The sequence below is a fragment of the Hyaena hyaena genome, unplaced genomic scaffold, assembly GCF_003009895.1.
Source record: "Hyaena hyaena isolate Hyena2069 unplaced genomic scaffold, ASM300989v1 scaffold_388, whole genome shotgun sequence".
NCBI lineage: Eukaryota > Metazoa > Chordata > Mammalia > Carnivora > Hyaenidae > Hyaena > Hyaena hyaena.
The window spans coordinates 1,140,645-1,158,207 of NW_024081021.1; the positions used below are offsets into that span (position 1 = coordinate 1,140,645).

General features: G+C 39.1%; 1 protein-coding gene across 4 annotated transcripts in view; it reads right to left on the reverse strand.

The window, feature by feature from the left end:
* Positions 1 to 17,563, reverse strand: part of MAP4K3 (mitogen-activated protein kinase kinase kinase kinase 3) — a 194,724-nt gene that overhangs the window by 1,582 nt on the left and 175,579 nt on the right. For 3 of the 4 annotated variants that reach the window (XM_039251258.1, XM_039251257.1, XM_039251259.1), the window contains 7 exons: positions 17,084 to 17,142; positions 15,989 to 16,092; positions 11,659 to 11,830; positions 8,211 to 8,279; positions 8,032 to 8,124; positions 3,397 to 3,467; positions 511 to 566 (listed from right to left, as the gene is read on the reverse strand). In XM_039251258.1, coding sequence (XP_039107189.1) covers positions 511 to 566; positions 3,397 to 3,467; positions 8,032 to 8,124; positions 8,211 to 8,279; positions 11,659 to 11,830; positions 15,989 to 16,092; positions 17,084 to 17,142 — 624 coding nt within the window. Of the gene's footprint in view, positions 1 to 510; positions 567 to 3,396; positions 3,493 to 8,031; positions 8,125 to 8,210; positions 8,280 to 11,658; positions 11,831 to 15,988; positions 16,093 to 17,083; positions 17,143 to 17,563 lie in introns of all 4 variants that reach the window. The other variant, XR_005531592.1, reaches the window with a different exon arrangement.

Consider the following 17,563-nt stretch of genomic DNA (forward strand, 5'->3'; position numbering starts at 1 on the left):
ACCAATTCCAGCTCTGGTAGGTAATTTTGCTGCCCACCACCTCCCACCTCTAAGCCAGTGCTATTTTAAGAGTCAGGGGGTCGGGGGATGGTAAACCTGTTTTTGGAATAATTTGGGGAACTTATTCTCATAAAGTATAAAACAATCTGTCATTCAAGAATCAGGAAATATATCAGAATAGAACCTAAAAATTCTATTTGGCACTAAAACCAAAAGGTTTTGTTAGCATATGGTATTTCTTCTTTCTTGTGCTACATGTAAATCTTACTTTAGACAGCACGTTTAATGCAAAATTAGTACTGACACATCTATATATTCCTGTTATTTGGAAGAGCAGGTACATTCTCAAAGGCTTTATAATTTCCTCACTTGTGGGTTCTTTACTGTGAAAAATACAATGTTGAATATATTACTGTAGAAATTTCAATTCCCTTGAAAAAGAAATCAGTTTCATGCTGGATTTATAAAACACATTTAATACTATGTTTTTAATACAACCCCTTTCCATACCTGTCAGATCCAAGCAGTCTAAAAATTCTTGTGTTATCTGAAATTTCTTGTGTGACCTGTTCAATTAAAATATAAATTTAATTTCTGAAATTAAAGGCACAACATTTTATGTGGGCGTTTAATGTATAACTCTACAGAAAAGCAATATAATTCCTAAGATGAAAACAGATGCCTATATGCCTATATGACTGTTAACTTGTTAAGTCAGCACAGAGATACATCAATTTGTTAGCCTAGGAAAGACATAGCTAATTTTGAATTAATCATTAAATAGGAGAGTAGGAAAACCATTTACTTATTAAATTATAGATCTCGAGGTTGCTGGAGGGGAGGTGGGCAGGGAGTTGAGCTAAGTGGGTGATGGGTACTCAGGAGGGCACTTGTTATGATGAGTACTGGGTGTTAATATGTAAATGATGAATTGTTAAATTCTATTGCTGAAACTAATATTACACTATATGTTAATTAACTGGAATTTAAATAAAATGTTGAAACAAACAAATTGTAGACCTCAAAGGAAAAATTTAAAAGCAAGCACCCAGTCCATTAATTTATCAGAAACCTTCTGTCAGTTATGTTAATGCCAACAGCAAGGCCACTGCAGCAGCACGCCACTTCGGTCTGGCCCTTTTACTTAAAAGGTTGCAGTGTGGCATGATGGGACAAACTCAAGACTGGAATCTGGACCCCAGTTCTCCCACTTACTAGCTGTGACACTGGGCAAGGTATATAATTTGTTAAAATGGTTTTGCCTTCTGCAGAACAGGAGAGAAAATATCTCCTCTGCAGTAGTATTGTGCAGTGTTCTTATAAGCATTAGTGGGTATAATGCCTAGCTGAGGACGTGCTCAATAGATGATTTTTCTCTCCATATGCCCTCTCCCCCACCCTCGCTGCCAAGTCTCTTGAAATAGTATTTTCTGATGACATACATCCTTCAGGAAGTCCTCAGTGTGACCAATTACCAGTTGGAGAGTTAAGGATAGGTCTACAGGAGAATGAAAAACCCACTATTGTTTATTGAATGCGAAACATTCTAAATTATAATGGCAGTAACGTCTCCCCATTCCATTAGTACCTCTACGATTATTCTGGAAACCAGGGAGTCTCAACCTCTTTTGGAACACATCACACCTGAAGGATACAACATGCTCACTTCAGTAATCGTGCTCATCATGACTGATCTTCAACGTGTTCTGGGGTTCACCTACTAGGAGGATGTGGTGTTTCTGGAGGAGCAGGACTCAGTAAGGGCTGCAGCAGAGTTCGAGAAGCCCCTCAGGTGATTTTGGGGGCAACTTTGCCTTTTGCTAAAAACTGCTCTCGTATATCCAGCCTATGGCACCTTCTTTCTCTGCCCAGTGTTCATTATTAGTTGTTGACTGTTCTTAATTCCCTATTCAGTTCCCACAGATGATTTTAAAACATCTTCCTGAGAAGTGAACCCTCTTGTGGGAATTAATACTAGAAACATATTAGCCACAAATTTTATTTTCTCGAAGATTTTATTTTTAAGTAACTTCTACAACCCAACATGCGGCTCAAACTTACTATCCCAAGATCAGAAGTTGCATGCTCTACCGACAGAGCCAGCCAGGCGCTCCTTCGACTTTTACTGAATACTTCCTATAAACCAGGCATTATGCCAAGCACAGTACATACTTCTTTTCATTTAATCTTAATCATCCAATGAAGCAAGAACTATTCGGTTATCTTCCGATCAGAAATGAAAAGTATAGGCAAACAGAACCTAAGCGACATGCCATGGCTGCAGTTACTAAATAGCAGAGCGGAGACCGGAACCTGGTGTTTCAGTTCTGGAACTCATGCTGGTGGTCACTCTACTACATTGCCCGCTTGGTTGGCAGAAAGGCTCTAAGCTTAGAATGACAGATTAGGGCATAAATGAGCTTTCTTGCTTGAGGAGCAAAGGTTTTCCTTTTCCCTCTAATGCTCAAGAGAAAATTATACTGCTGAGACTGATCTGGAGGTACTGGGAGAGTTTCTGATGGTTTCACTAGCCTATAATATTCTTGGGGGCAAGTACATATCTGTAACCCCAGCGCTCTCTGGTGGAAATGTTGATCTGAACTGAATTATGTCATAGGACTTGGGAGTTAAATTGTTCCTGGAGTTAAAGTAGGAAGAAAAAGGGGCAAAGAATCTTATAAATGCCAAGTATAGGAGGGTAAGAGAAACAGGAGGCCAGGTGGCTGAAGAGGAACGTGGAATCCTTTACTTATAAGCCCACTCTGGTTATCATTTCTTTTTTTTTTAATTTTTTTTTTTTTTTTTTTTTTAATTTCTAGGAGAGAGAGAGAGACAGCGTGAGCAGGGGAGGGTCAGAGAGAGAGGGAGTCACAGACTGAAACAGGCTCCAGTCTCTGAGCTGGCAGTCAGCACAGAGCCCGATGCGGGGCTTGAACCCACGAACCGCGAGATCATGACCTAAGCGAAAGTCGGACGCTTAACCGACTAAGCCACCCAGGCGCCCCACTGGTTATTATTTCTGAAATACAAAGTAGAAAAAGTGCTTCAAGACAGCGAGAGCCAGCATCGGTACTCTTGCTCCAAGTGATAGGCTGGGAGCAGTGAAAGGAAATCACCGCTAGCAGTGTTAGGAAACTCCTGTTCTGAATGTGAGCTGTCTGGCTGCACATAAAATACGCACCGAAGTTGTTTGGGTGAGTGGAGAAAGAGAGGTGGCCGCAGGGCACACGTCCTTAATCTAATCACCAGACAGAATCCACTAAATATTAATAAAGTGAGTGTATCAAGTACTCCTCATGTCAATTAGGATTTTCCAAAGTTAGAGAAAATTGTTTGAAGTAGAATTTGATAGTTTCATGCCTATTTAATGGACATAATTTTTAAAAGATTACTTACCTCATTAGATCTAAAACTTCTACCTTGCATTCCGTGTTTCCAGAAAGCTAGCACGCTGTCTTGTAGGCAAACTAGCAGGCAAGAACAGCTCAGTTACTGTTAATAGTATAAAAGTTCATCCGATAAGCATCATTCTGTCCCTCTATCTTACAGAGCAATACTTCCATTAAGAAGTAACATCAGCTATTCCATATTTACATGGCATCTTTACTTTTGACGTTAAAAATATACATATACCAGACAGAACTTACTCGTCTTTTTGGCTAGAAAAAAAGATTCTTTGAAAATATTGTTTCGTTACAGAAATTTTTTCTTTTGAGAAAATGACATTTTAAAATAAGGTATTTCAAACTTATAGAAAAATACAAGAGCACAGAAACATCTATAACTACCATTCAACTCTCAAATCCTAACATTTTGCCAGATAAGCCTTTTTGTTTAAAATAAAACCAAATTCAACCAGCATCCATGTACAGCCTGAGCCGCTAGCCCCCTCCATTCCAACCCCTCCTTTCTCCCTGACATATCCGCCTGTCATTCTCATGCATGTTATTAACTACACAGTGTCAAACTTTATATCAAATGTTTCCAACTTTCATATGTGGAGTATGATGAACTTTTAAATTGCTTCTAGGTTTCTGTGATTATGAAAAATCTGTAATAAACATCCTGTACCTCTTCTTGATACGTGTGCAAAATTCTCTAATTCTAGAAATAGAATTATTGGGACATAGACATGTATACTTTTTAAAAATTTTAGTTATGCTTTTAAGTTTACATATTTAATATATATATTTGTGTGTATTCAGTGAGGAAGACATCTAATTTTGTTTCCTACAGATATCCAATTGCACCAGCATCATTTACTAAACAGTCCACCATTTTCCATTGACATATGGTATGAATTTCCATTTACATGTAGGTCCATTTCTGAGCCTTCTCTTTTGATGCTACTCTGATCCGTCTGATCCCACACTGTCTTAATCACGATAGCTTTACAAAAGTTTCAATACTGAGTAGGGCAAGTATTCATCCAAATTTATTTTATTGTTCTTGGCCTTTGGCTCTTTCACACAAATTTTTATTTATTTTTTTCCTTTATTTTTCTTTAAAATTTATTCTCAAGTTAGTTAACATACAGTGTAGTCTTGCTTCAGGAGTAGAATCCAGTGATTCATCACTTACATATGATACTCAGTGCTCATCCCAACAAGCGCCCTCCTTAACGCCCATCACCCATTTTCCCCACCTCATCAAATCTCAGTTTGTTCTCTGTATTTAAGAGTCTTATGGTTTACCTCTGTCTCTGTTTGTATCTTAATTTTCCTTCCCTTCCCCTGTGATACTTATTTTGCTTAGCATAATACCCTCCAGTTCCACCCACATTGTTGCAAATGCCAAGATTTCATTTCACACACACACACACACCACAACTTTTTTTTTTTTTTAATGTTTTATTTATTTCTAGGAGAGAGAGAGAGAGACAGCGTGAGCAGGGGAGGGTCAGAGAGAGAGGGAGTCACAGACTGAAACAGGCTCCAGGCTCTGGGCTGGCAGTCAGCACAGAGCCCGACGCGGGGCCCGAACCCACGAACCGCGAGATCATGACCTAAGCGAAAGTCGGACGCTTAACCGACTAAGCCACCCAGGCGCCCCCACACCACAACTTCTTAATACGTTCATCCATCGATGAACATTTGGGCTCTTTCCTTAATTTGGCTATTGCTGATAGTGCTGATATATATATTGGGGTGCATGTGCCCCTTCGGGATCAGCTCTCTTGTATCCTCTGGATAAATTCCTAGTAGTGCAATTGCTGGGTCGCAGGGTAATTCTATTTAAAAAAATTTTTTAATGTTTTATTTATTTCTGAGAGAGAGAGACAGTGTAAGCAGGAGAGGGTCAGAGAGAGAGGGAGATACAGAATCTGAAACAGGCTCCAGGTTCTGAGCAGGCTGTCAGCACAGAGCCTGACGTGGGGCTCGAACCCACGAACCGCGAGATCATGACCTGAGCCAAAGTAGGACGCTTAACTGACTGAGCTACCCAGGTGCCCCATATTTTTAACTTTTTGAGGAGCCTCCACAGAGTGGCTGCACCAGTTTGCAGTCCCACCAACAGTGTAAGAGGGTTCCCTTTTCTCCACATCCTTGCCAACATCTGGTGTTTTCTGAGTTGTTAGTTTTAGTCACTCTGACCCGTGTGAGGTGGTATCTCAGTTTGTCATCTGGATGTCTTTGGAAAAGTGTCAATTCATGTCTTCCATTTCTTCACTGGAATGTTTGTTTTTCGGGTGCTGAGTTTGGTTAAGTTCTTTATAGATTTTTGATTCTAATCCTTTATCTGGTATGTCATTTGCAAATATCTTCTCCCATTCCGTCAGTTGCCTTTTAGTTTTGCTGATTGTTTTCTTTGCTGTGCATAAGAGTTTTATCTTGATGAGGTCCCAATAATTCATTTTTGCCTTCGGAGACATGTCAAGTAAACGGCTGCTGTGGCTGAGGTCAAAGAGGTTGCTGCCTGTTTTCTCCTGTAGGATTTTGATGGTTTCCTGTCTCACATTTAGGTCTTTCATCCATTTTGAATTAATCCTTGTGTATTACATGAATTTTTAGATCAGTTTATCATGTGACACAAAACAAGTGATTGGGATTTTTTTTTAAAAATGTCTATTTCTGAGAGAGCAAGTGAGCGTGGGGCTCAAACCAGGGACCACAAGATCATGACCGGAGCTGAAATCAGATGCTTACCCAACTGAGCCACCCAGATGCCTCTGTAAATGTACCAAATTTGTGGTTTAACTTATAAAGAACTGACATCTTTCTCATATTCACGGACATGGTATAGTTGTTCATTTGTTCAAGTCGTCTTTTATACTTTCAAACAATAACTTGGAATTTACTAGATAATGGTCTTAAACATATTTTGACTACATATATTTCTGCATTTATTTTATTGCCATCAATGAGATTTTTTCCTATTAAAAATTTCATAATTACTGGAATATCAAAAAGCTATTTATTGGTGTTAGTCATATCTAGGAACTCTGAATTCTCCTACTAGTTCCAGTAGTTTACTCAGAGAGCTATCCATTCTATATAAATCATACTATCAACAAAACAAGGATCTTTTACTTTTTTTCTAATTCTCATAGTTTCCTTTACTTGTCTAGTAAGACAATGTCAAAATGTGATGATAGCAGATCATCACATTCTTTTTTTTTTTTTTTTTTAAATGTTTTTATTTATTTCTAGGAGAGAGAGAGAGACAGCGTGAGCAGGGGAGGGCCAGAGAGAGAGGGAGTCACAGACTGAAACAGGCTCCAGGCTCTGAGCTGGCAGTAAGCACAGAGCCCGACACGGGGCTCAAACCCACGAACCGAGAGATCATGACCTAAGAGAAAGTCGGACGCTTAACCGACTAAGCCACCCAGGCGCCCCGATAGCAGATATTCTTATCTTGTTCTTTAATGGGAATCCAACTATTAAACGTGAATATTTTGTTATTTTTTAAATATATATATATTTTTTAATTTTTTTAATGTTTTATTTATTTCTAGGAGAGAGAGAGACAGCGTGAGCAGGGGAGGGTCAGAGAGAGAGGGAGTCACAGACTGAAACAGGCTCCAGGCTCTGAGCTGGCAGTTAGCACAGAGCCCGACACGGGGCTCGAACCCACGAACCACGAGATCATGACCTGAGCGAAAGTCGGACGCTTAACCGACTAAGCCACCCAGGCGCCCCTAAATATACTTTTTTAAAGTTTGTTTATTTGAGAGAGTATGAGCCTGTGCATGGGGGAGGAGCAGAAAGAGAGGGCGGAAGGAGAGAATGCCAAAAAGGCTCTGCACTATCAGCACAGTGCACAATGCGGAGCTCGATCCCATGAACCATGAAATCGTGACTTGAGCCGAAATCAAAGGTCAGACACCCAACCGAGCCATGCAGGTGCCCCAAACATCAATATTTTTAACAGGCTTTCCTAGATGAAGAACATTTCCTTCTATTCATTCCTAAGTTGCTGAGAAGTTCTTTTTCTTAAATTGTAAATGACTTGGAGTTTACTCAATGCTTTTTTGTGTATCTACTGAGAGTTATGTGACGGTTTGCTTTTAATATTTAATGTGCTGTATTACATAAACAAGTTTTCTGATGCTGAACCATCTTTACTTATCTGAAATAAAGTCGATTATTTGATGGTGTGGAATTCTATTTAATATTTTGTTTTAGATTTTTTCAAAATCTATTTTCATGAGAATGGATTATTTTGTTTTCTATACTAACCAGAAGTACAAGAGTACACTAAGTACTAAATTTTAAAGTACTTACAGGGAAACTCCACAGGAGTTTGGAGGAAATGGAAATTCCTAACTGTGTTATGTAAAATGGTATTTAATTATTTCTTTTGAAATGTCAAATCTGTAAGGAGGACAACATTATTTATAGATTATGTCAGTTATTAAACTATTTTAGAGAATGTATAAAAGTGAAGACTGATATTAACTTCATATTCACTGTATCCTGTATTTTAAAAAAGGTATCTTTAGTACTATATTTCTATAATTTCAGATGATTATCAAGATATTTTAAGCGGCTCTTACTGCCATCAAACCAGAAATACAAAACTTTCACTTACCTATTGATTCAATCTGGAAATCAAAGGTGAGCTCAGATGATAATTTTCTGCTAGATTTTAATCTTCCTTGGAGATTTACTATTTTTATACAACCTAAAGAAGGGGGAAGGGGAGAGTCACTCAGAAACTAAGATAAAAGAAAGGTGTTAAAAATACGATGTTTGTAAATAAAAACTTACAATCCAAGCAGACAAGAATGGTATCTCTTTCCAGTTGGGTTACATGAGTAACACTTGTCTGTGGGCTATCTGTAACACAAACAAACTCAATAAACTGACATGAAAAAGTAATATTGAAAGCACAGAGACCTAAAAACAAGAATTCTGAACATCACTGAATCTGAAACAGATTTAAAGTTTTAGCTGTATATATGTGCTGGTTGAGCCAGAGTGCTTGGGTCTAAACTGATGCAGGTGCTGAATGAAGTCCGTGCTCACTGGAGCGCTAAACTATTGTCATTACTACCAGTGATGCCATCGGGAGTCTAATCCTCTGTATTATAGTTATGACTGATTTCTGCTTTTAAGCTCAGATGGCCAGGGACTGTGCTTTGTATATCATATGGTAGTGCCCAGCACCAAATGCAATAAATATTTACTGAGTGACTGCATCAGAGAGACAAATTACTTCCAGTACAAGTGAGTTAAAAGAAATTCTTAAATATTTTGAGAAGTATGAAGTATTATAAAAATGCAAAGAGGCATTATTTCTATTATAATGACTTATCAAGGGGCGCCTGGGTGGCTCAGTCGGTTAAAGTGTCCGACTTCGGCTCAGGTCATGATCTCACAGTTTGTGGGTTCGAGTCCTGTGTCGGGCTCCGTGCGGACAGCTGGCTCAGAGCCTGGAGCCTGTTTCAGATTCTATATCTTCCCCTCTCTCTGACCTTCCCCTGCTCACTCTGTCTGTCTCTCTCTCAGAAAAAAAAGAAAACATTAAAAAAATTAAAAAAATATATGTAATGATTTATCAAAGTTCTTATAAACTGAGAATTTTTTGTAATTGTTTTTTAATGTTTATTTACTTTTGAGAGAGAGAGAGAGAGAATAGGAGAGTGCAGGGAAGGGGCTGCGGGAGGGAGACACAAAATCTGAAGCAGGCTCCAGGTTCTGAGCTGTCAGCACAGAGCCTGGTGCAGGGTGCGAACTCACAAACTGCAAGTTGGATACTGAGCTGAAGTTGGACACTCAACCAACTGAGCCACCCAGGCACCCCCGAGAATGTTTTTTTAAAAAATATTCTATTTACTTATTTATTTATAAATACATATGTATATATACAAGATCTATATCTATATAGAAAGCACGAGTGGAGGAGGGTTAGAGAGAAGCAGAGAAGAGAATCCTAAGCAGGCTCCATGCCATCAGCTCAGAGCCCAGTGCGGGGTCCAAACCTATGAACCACGAGATCGCGACCTGAGCCAAAATCAGGAGTTAGACGCTAACCAGGCACCCTCAAACTGAGAATGTTTAAATGATTTTCCATAAAGTGAAAGTGGGCTACCCCAAACTTTGTATGAACATCAAAACTGAAATTTCTGTGCTACAGACCTTTGTTTCTGGCCTTGTGTTGTTTCCTGGGTAGTGGATCTGACGATCTCTACAGTCTCCTGTTTTCTACTTCTATAGTATTAGTCTTGGGACACCCAAGGCCTGTCATTAAACCTTCATACGTGTTTTAGACTTGGTACTTCTGTAACCAAGCGTGGATGAAAGGACATGGAACATGCCTCCTGAAAATCAGTTCTGTGTAGCTTTTATACACGTGCGTGAGAATTAACAATCTGAACGTGTCTATACAATCAACTTCAGCTCAGGAAGCCAGGCTAGCATTACTGGAGAGAAAGTGGAAAATAAGGTTTTACCAACAGCTTGCACCAATTTGTTACCAAACACCAGAATCATCTAGAGAGCTTTAAAAAATACTGATGCCTAGCTGCCACCTCTAGGTATTATTATCGAATCGGGGGCATGTGTGACTGGAGGTGTCAGGAGTTTAGAAAACCATGGACTCAGAATTTCATATGATGCAAAACTCTAATCATACATTCTCTCACTCCATTTGTATCTTCAGCATCTCAAAACCAGAGATGAACTATAGTTATCATATTTAACTTCTACTAAAGGGATTTCATTACAGTAAGAGAATGAAATCAGAAGCTCCTTAGAATGAAGGTACCCATAGCTGTATAAAATTCTTTTGTGCAGAAACCAGGCCCTTCATTCAACAATTAGTAGAAAGGGATTTAAAATTAGAATGCCTGGGAGAAGTAAGGCATTAACTGAAATCCACTAACAATAAAATATCAGTCAGCCAACAACGTCTTCCTATTTAACAGGGAGGAAGAGCACCCGCTGTCTAAAAGAGCAGATGGGTGTCTAAGAGACAATGCAGACCAGAGAATTCGAGGCACCCAAGGAAGCCACATCATGTTGTCAAGGACCAGCCATGTTTTCCTTCCACAATGTGTCCGTAAAGGAAAACCGTTTCAAGTTTCCTGGGCTTCAGGAAGTCATGTAATGGTCTCTAGGTTTTTGTGAATGTGTTTGCAATCATTTTTTTTCCAGTGCCAAAAAAGTCTCAGCTCTAAGCTTTTTCCTTTTGTGAACACTCTTTTAGGCTTCCAACAAACCCCTGACTAATCAATATTTATCGGCAAACTGGCTTCTTAATATTTCCCTAAGAACCCAAAGACCCCGACAAAGGATCTCTGTAAGACCTTTAAAAATTGCCTTCTTGGGAAGATTGGGTGGCTCAGTTGGTTAAGTATCTGACTTTGCCTCAGGTCATGATCTCACAGTTCATGGTTTCGAGCCCCACGTCTAAATAATAAAACATTAAAAAAAAATGGCCTTCTTAAATGGCCATTGTCAATTTTACAGCAAAACATTGTACACTGTTATATTTAAAGGGCAAAAAAGCAAAAGGAGCTCCATAGTAAACACGGTGCTTTAAGAAACAAGAAAAAAAGACCATTCTGGTCACTTCTTTTAAAGTGTAAAAAGTTCAATCAGATTGATTTACCATGAAATGCAAGTTTTACCGATGCATACTGACTGCACCAACAAGACTCAAGGTTTCAAACTATAATCAAATTTCTGTAAAAAGATAATTAACTGTAAATAATTATTTCCTGAAATACTAGTATGAAGAAGGGATCTGCTCTGCAACTGGGCAACGCAGATTAAAACTGAAGAAAACAAATTGTATAAAAGAGTAATTTTCAAGCATCCTCAAATATTTCAGAAGTAGCTGTTTAGTTATAATTTGTATCTCAGTTACAAATCATTAAAGAAATCATGAAAATTATTGCACAGTACCTGTGTCTCAATTACAAAAATATAATGGAAAATAAACTAGACTCAATGCAGTTTTTCCTTTTCCTTAGGTCACCTTTTCTAAGCCCGAGGTCTGTGTACGTGCAGTTGTGATGGTGCGGTGCCTGCGTCAGCGTCGCCGGCACGAGCCGGGGGCAGACAGAACCGCGCCCTCGCGGGCCCCACTCCGCGTCCACGGGATGAGCTCCGGCAGTGGGTGCCAGCAGGCCCGCAGGGGACTCCCAGCCGTACTCAAGTGTGGGAACCACTGGTATGTCCTGGCCGCAATGGTTCTGTAAAAATCACAAACCTGATTCCGTAAACCACGAAGAGGTAGAATTGGGGTTGACAGTTTCAAAGCGAACCACCTGGTTGAAGTCTCTCCCTCTGCTGACACCAACACAGACGAGAGGGTATTCCTGCTCCGGAACCACCAGCATTTCGAACACTCGGAGCGGACAAGGTATAGGGAAATCGATGTGCTAAACACAGAAACAAAAGTACATCAGACAAGGGAACACAGAAGCCAAATCCTTTCATGAGAGCACTGAGAGTTTTTACTTCTACAAAAACATGGAAAATAACGCTCTATTCTGAGGACTGCTTCTTGTCCCACAGAAACTGGGGACGTAGGAAAAATAATTACAAAGTATTTGATTTGGAGGCTTAACACTGAAATTTTTTTAAGTTAAAGAAATCACATAATTTTAGGACATGAGGGCTAGAAGGGAACTTGTAAATCACCTGTCCAACCTGGGTGAAAACTGAGATCGAGAAATGTGGGCACGGGCCTGGGCCCCGCGGCCCTTTGTTGCAACATCTCCTGTCTCCCCACGTAAGGCTGCTTCAGTTACACCCCCTGCCCTCTTGCCCAGCCGCGCAGACGTGCAAATGCTAATTAGCAAGAAACACTCCTCTCATAAGTGTGGACATGAGAAAATCCACAAATAAAAGAGAAATTTAGCCTTTTGGCTCAAGTGATGCTATTCATCAACTCACACATATGACGCAACCAATTTTAATTTTACATAATTTCAAAAGTATTGTTATACTGCTACAAAGAGACTACATAAATTTATTTTATAAGTTTGGAAAAATAGATGGAGAACATAAAGGTCCTCAGTAATCAGGAAATTAAACTACGAGACACGATGCACAGCCACCTGACTAAAATGAAACAAGTGACAGTAATGAGTGTTACCAAGAGGAGCAGACGAGCGCTCACCGAGGGATGGGAACCTAGGCGGGGAAGGCCACACCGGCTGACTACGTTATCTGTGCCTGTCAGGGCCCTGCAAGAATAGCATTACCCGTGCTGGAGAATGTGAGTAACACACGCAAGGAGACATGATGCGAACACGTTCACAGCAGTACTGTTCAAGTAACAAAAAACTGAAAGGAACGCAAATGCCCATCAACAGTAGATAAAGTTACGGCCTATTCGCACAATGGGAGATTGCAGAGCAATGAAAATGAACAAACTAGAGCTCTATCCAGAAACTACACAAACCTGATGCTGAGCCAAAGCCAGACACAAATGAATACATAATTTATGACTCCACTTACATACTGCTGAAAAGTCAGGTAAAACTAATTCTTATTTTAAGGGTTTAGGGGTGTACGTTTACACAGTGAAAACGGAAAATAAGAGAGCTGACTCATAGTGGATGGGGGTGCCATGGGGAGTTCGGAGGTGCTGATGATATTCTTCACATTAGGAAAGGTTGTTTTTTCAAAAAATATGGGTCTTATCTATACGGTAGTAAGTCCACGCTTAATGTTTTAGATTTTTGTTGCTCTTATGAATCAGCTGTAATTTCATTTAACTTCTCTAAAGGTTAGTATTGGTAGTATTTAACAAAGCTACTGAATTTGATTTACTTTTTAATTTGGCAACATGTAAATTCTAAAGAAAATAAATTCTGGAGAAAAACAGGTGAAACAGTTCTACCATAACTATTATTCTTAAAGTGTCAGAAAATACAAAAAAAAAAAGTGTTAGAAAATACATTGTGGTCCTTGAGGCTAGAAGGTGAAGCTCTATGTGCACCTGCTGTTCCCATATTCCTTCCTTCCCTGGGCCCACGAGGGTGCCTCCACTCCACGGGTACAGATGCTTCTTCACTGACATTGCCAACCTCCTCTCTAGAAGCTTTGGATAAAATCTTATCATATTTTTAATAAGGTAAAATATTTAAAATAATTCTCTTTGAAATGTGATAAGAGCAATAAAGTAGAAAGTAACACTTCTATTTATTTATCTATTTTTGGTCAGCAAATAAGAAAACCAAGAGATTTTGAGTATTTCTATTTAGCTTCTAATAATAACATTTGTATGTTAAGTCATGAACAGAAGAGGACTCCCATCTAAAAGCTTTAAATCCAGTTGCTATTGGTGATGGTCCCTGAGGGCAGTGACTGTATCTTACTCATTTTTTGTCTCCCTAAACAGCACTGTACCTGCTTTGTAATAAGTACAGAATTGTTTGCCGGGAAGGTTTTTAACATAACTTTTATGATGAAAATGTAGTCTAATCAATCAAAAACTCTTGTCAGAAATGTCATTAAGAAGAAGGAAGACTACAGAAAGGATAAAAATTTCTAAGCACAACTTATTAGAAAAGCAACACCATAAATATTAATCACAATAATGCCAAATACAGAAACAAAATGTCCACAGGGACTTGGAGCACAGAGATAGGGGAAGGAGAGCCGAGTTAAGACTCAGGGAGGAGAGTAAGAGCCTAGGGAGAGCACAGGGACTTTAAGGGGAAAGTGGGAAGGGCGTGAAGTCCTGGAGACTATACTGTAAGTCTAGTATCTTTGAACACTGGCATCAGGCCCCAGCAGCCAGGGCCAGGCTCCCTGGGACTATCCACTTGGAAAAGAGAAAAAGTGGATGGGTAATTTTTAAGTTTCCTATGTCTTCAAAGTATACATTCTCTCCTGCATGCTCTTCATACCTAAAATTTCTTTAACTGAGAAAAGGGTCTTTCGGTGTGTATTAGGATAAGTGGTAGAACATGTCAAATCACACAAAAAATTCATTCATCCTAAGGTTTGATCACATTGTATCTATGAACACTGATATAATGACATTGTTTTTCACTCTAACAGAGGTTAGGAATGAAAGGAAAAGGGAGGATATACCTAAAATAGACTAAAGGGGTAAAGGAAGGGACAGGGAAGGGAAGGGGTGCTGATGAGTCAAACCATGTACACTTTACCCCTCCATTTATGATAAGGTATATTTCTGTGAAATAGGCAAGAGAGGAGGAGCTGAGAACATAGCAATTTTTGCCATAAATGGGCTGTATTCAGAGGCTCTGTTTTAGACAGTTCTTAAGACTATTTTTCCCCTTCAGCTCTTGGTTTAAAGAATTTTTGTTTCAGTGATCTGTGGCAATACCACCTCCATGAGCTCAAAATTCTTGAAACTGTTTTTTCATTTCTTCAGCCCTAGTTAATTTTGAAGTTAATAGTGATACAAAATTAAAAATAGATTCCTTAGTCTCTTATAAAAATTAAATAACAGGAAGCCAATATTTTAAATACCGTAATGGTATATTATAAAATTTAGGAAGAAGAATACACTACAATTATATTCTGACTCCAATTTCCTTTTTTTAAAAAAAACTTTTATGTTCATTGTTGAGAGAGGGAGTAGGGGAGGGCAGAAAAAGAGAGGGAGACACAAAATCTGAAGCAAGCTCCAGGCTCTGAGCTGTCAACACAAAGCCCAATGTGGGGCTCAAACTTACAAACCATGAGCTCATGACCTGAACTGAAGTCAGAGGCTTAACCGACTGAGCCACTGAGGCGCCCTCTGACCTCAATTTCTATGGAGATCTCAAATGCTCAAAATAAATTACATTAATTTACATAAAATAGCAAAGGAAACAGCCTTAAAAAATTCCTTTGGCAGTTCCTTGGTGTGAGTGAACCTGTACTTCACAGACTTTAAGTTAGTTTTTCCTCCAATTTAAAGTTATAGCTGAGTAATATTAGATATTTTAAAGAATATTCAGTAATTAAAGATTCTAGAGAAACTCAGGCACAAAAATCCATTCATGGGAAAGCCTGGGAAAATTACCAGGTAGGCATATAACCCAGACCAGAACTTCCCTCTCATCATGGTTACCCCTTGTCTTCTCAGGCCAAATGCCAACTGTTTCTCTGCTGTGATGGAGCCGGTCAACCAGAGAATATACTGAAACAACATTTCACTGCTTTTTAACACCTCTTGTTCTGGATATCAGATGGTATATGTGAGACACTATTTCTAGCTCCTACTGTCATTTCCCTGAACCATTTCTCTAGTCTCTATTGAAACTTGTACCAGGCCAACTCATCTCCTTACGATCTTACGGAATAAAGTGCACCACAAGATGTGGCCTGACAGGGGCCTCCTGGGTGTCACTATTTTTAGTGACTGATCCTGGAAGTGGAGATGTAATACAGGGAGGAGATTAACACACAGGCCGACTTTCACTCCCCTGACACATAATCCAAAATCATGAAATTAACCTGAGAACTAATGGGGAAAAAATGTGTGTGTGTGTATTTTTTAAGAACAGGAAAATTGATTTCACTTATAAGCTTTTATACTAAGAATGAATTACATTACTTTTCATGCTTACCTTAATTAACATAAATTTCTGCATTGGTTCAACCCATTCTAAGAGAACAATGCTAGTCTGAAGCGCCCCACATAGGTACTTATGGCCTGTGTAAGGATTTCGCACTGTCAAGGAAAAAAGTATACGTTAAGTCCTCTTATAATATAAAGTCCTTGCGATAGTAGTTGCAAGCGCTGAAAACAAACAAAAGCTGGCTGCTAGTTCAATTTCTTAATGAGACTACGGGGTGAAAACCTTTCAGGTAACAGCAGGAAACTCCATCACTTGCAGGAGTTTTGTCTAACGCACAAATGAAACTGGTGGTTGTTATGGGATGTGGGGGTGGGAAGAAAGATTTTATGTCTCATGAGAGCAGGGAGATTAGGTGAGGCAGCAAGACCGTAAAGGAAGGGTCCTAAGAAGATTTGGGGAGAAGTTGCTTAACTGATAGGCTACAGCATGTTTAGGACAGGTGATTAAGGATGCTTTTGATAGTAATGTTCAGAGGTGGTAATGCTTTGGTTGCAACAGCATGAAGACATTAATCAAATCTCAAAATACAGGTTTACAAATAATAAAACAAAGCCTCAGAGTTTTTTAAGGGAAGGAAATGAAACAATTTTTTGGTTTTGCTATATGCAAATGTTATGGGGGTGGGGAGGGATTCGGGGATTGTGTGTGAACAGGGAGACTTTAAGCTTCACACCACGAGGCATAAGGTTTCACACATCAGAGACATGAAAATATGCTGAATGAATAAATGCAGTCTCATAAGCCATTACCAAGCAGCATGTGAATGACAAGTAACAGGCCCCTTGGAGAACAGGGCATGATAAAGTGCTGTAATAAAGTCATCCTACTTTCTCCATTTATCCAGTCAATAAATTATTTGCAAAACAACTGTTATGTGTGAGGCACTGTATTATAGGCTTAGTTTACATGGAGACTAGATGGCCAAGACATTTGTTTTACTTAAGGGGCAAAAATAAACTACTACTGGCAGAATGCCCTGGAGGAATACTGTTTTATGCTAAATTTAAAAATCAGCCTCACAGTGTTTTCTTATTCGCAACGCAAAGCAGGAGAGAGCTACGTGCTATGGAACAGTTTACTTACCAACACAACATTTCTGACACCACTTGGTTTCAGGGATTTTTGCTGATACAGCAAATTTCCTAAATGTAAATGAAAATGAATATATAATACATGTAGGTACAGTTTGTTTATGATAATGGTATTATTACAGATGAGTGGAGAAAAGGTGAATTGGTAAAAACTGGTGCTGACATAATAGGTCATCTATTAAAAATAAGAATACATTTCATCTGTTTCTCATCCCTCCTCCAATCAATTCCAAAGAGATTAAGGATTTATTAAAGTACGAGAAACAAGACTATAGAATATTTAGTTTTAGAAGAATATAACCATGGGATTTCCTTAAAAAAATACAGAAAAGAACAAACTATACAGGAAAATATTAATAAACTTTTGTTTTTAATGTTTATTTATTGAGAGAGAGAGAGAGAGCGCTCGCGCGCCAGGGAAGGACAGACAGAGAGAGGGGGACAGGAGATCTGAAGTGGGCTCTGCAGTGAC